This window comes from Larus michahellis, chromosome 4 (genome assembly GCF_964199755.1).
Source record: "Larus michahellis chromosome 4, bLarMic1.1, whole genome shotgun sequence".
NCBI lineage: Eukaryota > Metazoa > Chordata > Aves > Charadriiformes > Laridae > Larus > Larus michahellis.
The window spans coordinates 92,919,483-92,922,671 of NC_133899.1; the positions used below are offsets into that span (position 1 = coordinate 92,919,483).

A 3,189-nucleotide genomic window follows, 5' to 3' on the forward strand; every position below is an offset into this window, starting at 1 on the left:
GGATTTCAGCCTCAATTGTGAGGAGCAGCCTGAAAACACCCGCCTTCCCTACCTTGAGGGGGGTAAAAACACGTAAATAATAATTAAGCTGGAGCAGATTAAAAAAAAAAAAAGTGTAATAAACCCCCGTTTCACTGTGGTTTGTCAGGACTGGCGGGCGCTCAGCCTTCTCCTGGGGAAAACGAAATACCTCCCCTTTTTCTGCCTCCAATTCGCAGGAAACGAGAGGGAGTTTGCGACTCCTTCACCAGTTTTCAAATCATTCGGTATCGGGCTGTTTGGTGTCTTTTTTTAAACGGAAAAAACTTTTTTCTTACCCCCCCCTGCCCCAGATTCCGACTCCTGGTGAAAGAGAGCAAGGACAAACCACGACTTTCCCGAAAGCTTCTGGAGGAGTTGCTCTGCCTGCGAGGACCTGCCGGGCAGCGAAGCGGAGTGAGGCGCTGGCTCAGGCATCAAGGCTTTGTACTTCTAAGGACGTGCCGCTGCGCTTTCCTCTTCCCCTCTTTCTCCTCCTTCCAGCAGGCGCGGAGTAGGGCACGCCGCTAGGGAGAACGGGGACATGGCTGGCGGCAACCACACGGCGGTGACCCAGTTCGTCCTCCTGGGACTGACAAGCCAGCCAAAGCTGCAGGCTCCGCTCTTCGTAATCTTCTTCCTCATTTATCTCCTCACCCTGATGGGCAACCTCGGGCTGATTGCGCTCATCAAGACAAACCCCCGGCTGCACACCCCCATGTACTTCTTCCTCTGCAATCTGTCTGTTGTTGACCTTTGCTACTCCTCCGTCTTTTCCCCCAAGCTGCTCGTTGGCTTCTTGGCGGAAGAGAAAACCATTTCGTACTCCGCCTGCTTTGCCCAGCATTTCTTTTTCCTCGTCTTCGTGACGGCGGAGGTGTTCTTGCTGGCTGCCATGGCGTACGACCGCTACGCAGCCATTTGCAACCCCCTCGTCTACGCCGTTTCCATGCCCCGGAGGGTCTGCGTTCAGCTGGTGGCCGGGTCTTACGTCGGGGGGGTTTTGAACTCGCTCATCCAAACGTGCTGCTTGCTGCCGTTGCCTTTTTGTGGCCCCAACGTCATCAACCACTACTTCTGTGACACTAACCCTCTGCTGAAACTCACCTGCTCCGACGGCCGCCTCAACGAGCTTTTGCTGGTAACCTTCAACGGGACCATTTCCATGTCCGTGCTCTTCATCATCGTCACCTCCTACGTGTACATCCTCCTCTCCATCCTGAGGATTAGGTCGGCCGAAGGAAGGCACAAAGCCTTCTCCACCTGTGCCTCCCACCTCCTGACCGTCACCTTGTTCTACGTGCCCGCGGGACTCAGCCACATGCAACCGGCCTCCAAATACTCGCTGGAGGTGGAGAAAGTCACCGCCGTCTTTTACACCCTCCTCGTCCCCATGCTCAACCCTCTCATCTACAGCCTGAGGAACAAGGAGGTCAAGGACGCGCTTAGGAAAGCCACAGCAAAGAACGTTTTCGTGAGCCACCTGCTGACCAAACCGGCCCCCATGGGTTGATAAAACTCCTGCTGCTTCCGTTTACGAAACGGTCTCATGGCAGCTGTCTGGAGGAGGAAAGACCTGCATGTACTTACGGAAGCAGGGACAGCAAGTTTTAACCGTGCTTTAAAATCCGCGGAGACTCGGATTTGACATCCTGTCATTACACGTCTCCGATAAATATTTCCTTGTCATCTCTTGGGTTTGTTTTGTTTTCTTTTTTCCCCCGTGAAATGATGTAATACCATAGGAGGTGGTAAAAATAAGCTCATAAGGAATTTCCCCCTTAAGCGTAGCTTCTGAGGAGGTTGCACTGATTGGAGCAGAGGGGCAAGTTCAAGGAGGACCGGAAGCTTCTGGCGAGGTGCATCCAAAAAACCACACCTCGCTTTGGGCTAAATACAAGGGGAAAAAAAAAAAAAAAAGAGTCACATTTGCTTCCAGGGGGATGTGCCGTGGAAAGCAAGGGAAGGGAGGAGAAGCAGAGGCCACTGAGGGCAGTACGCGCTGGGATCTGGCATTGGGAAGGTGCTAAAGGGTTGCGTGAGCAGAGCCTCGCACCGCAGCCCTGCCCGGAGGGCACTTCCACCCCAGCAGCTGGGATATTTTCCTGCTGAACTCCCAGGCACTTTTATCCCCGTGGGGGAATGAAAGCCCCGGGTTGTCTCCGCCTGTACCCGACACCCGCTCCCAGCCACCCGCGTGGATCCCATCCTACACCTCGCCTCCCACGGCTGCGAAGACGCCAAACTCAGCCAGGCTTGTCCTGTGGGAGGGAAACCGGCTCCCTCCGACCTGCGTCTGCTTTAGGAGGAGACGTAGCAGCAGCTGGGAGGGGTATTTCTCCCCGTTGGTGAGGAGTTTACCTTGATTGAATGTACCTACCCGTGGAGAAGTATTTCCCCCCCACCACCCCTATTTTCTCATCATGGGGCTGTTGTGAATGAGATTTCCTCCCAGCTGTCCCCTCCCCCAGGGAGCCGCTACGAAGGTGCCCCTGAGGGATGCGGCAGAACCTCCTGGTCTCCAAAGCAGAGAGGGCTGGCTGCAACCTCTTAGAGATCTTGAGCACTAAGGGATGCCAGGTCTCCGGAGAGGGAAGAGGGGGGGTCCATCTGCCCCTTGACGTTCACATGGCTGCCTCCAAGGTGTTCTGGACATTGTTCTTCCATAGCTAAAATACAGGTTAAATACTCCTAGAAGGATTTCTTTTAGGTGGCCGCCGAAATCACGACCTAAGCGCACCTGCTGTATTGTTCTACCAATAATCCAAACTTTGGCTTTTTCGCTCAGATGTGAGAGTTCTACATTGCAGGTACCTAATATAGAATAAAATACAATCCACCCGGAGCACGCGGCCGAGCAGGGGATGTTTTTTCTTAAGAGACAGCCACAGAAAGGCGGGGAAGAGACTTTTATAACACTTACCTTTCATAACAGCTTGCCTTATCCTCAGCTTGGACACTAGAGGGTCTCGCCTGACATGAAGAGTTGTTCGCGCTACTCGCGTGATGCACCGTGGCTCAGGGAGCAGCAGGGACCAGTTACTCCCTAAGGGAAGGCAAACTGGGAGCTGAAGGTGGCCACGACGCAGGGCGGGCAACAGCCTCACCTGCAGGGGATGGTCCCACAGCTCCCACCCGTCGCCCAGGGGAAACCCAGGGCCAAATTCAAGC

General features: G+C 54.3%; 1 protein-coding gene across 1 annotated transcript; it reads left to right on the forward strand.

Annotated features, from left to right (window-relative positions):
- The first annotated feature begins 562 nt into the window (after positions 1-562).
- Positions 563-1,531, forward strand: LOC141743113 (olfactory receptor 5J3-like). The gene has a single exon (XM_074586835.1). It carries the CDS (start codon positions 563-565, stop codon positions 1,529-1,531), a length of 969 nt encoding a protein of 322 aa, XP_074442936.1.
- The last annotated feature ends 1,658 nt before the right edge of the window (positions 1,532-3,189 follow it).

What these genes read in the sequence shown, in the direction of transcription:
- LOC141743113 (XM_074586835.1), top strand. Translation starts at nt 563, where the DNA reads ATGGCTGGCGGCAACCACACGGCGGTGACCCAGTTCGTCCTCCTGGGA.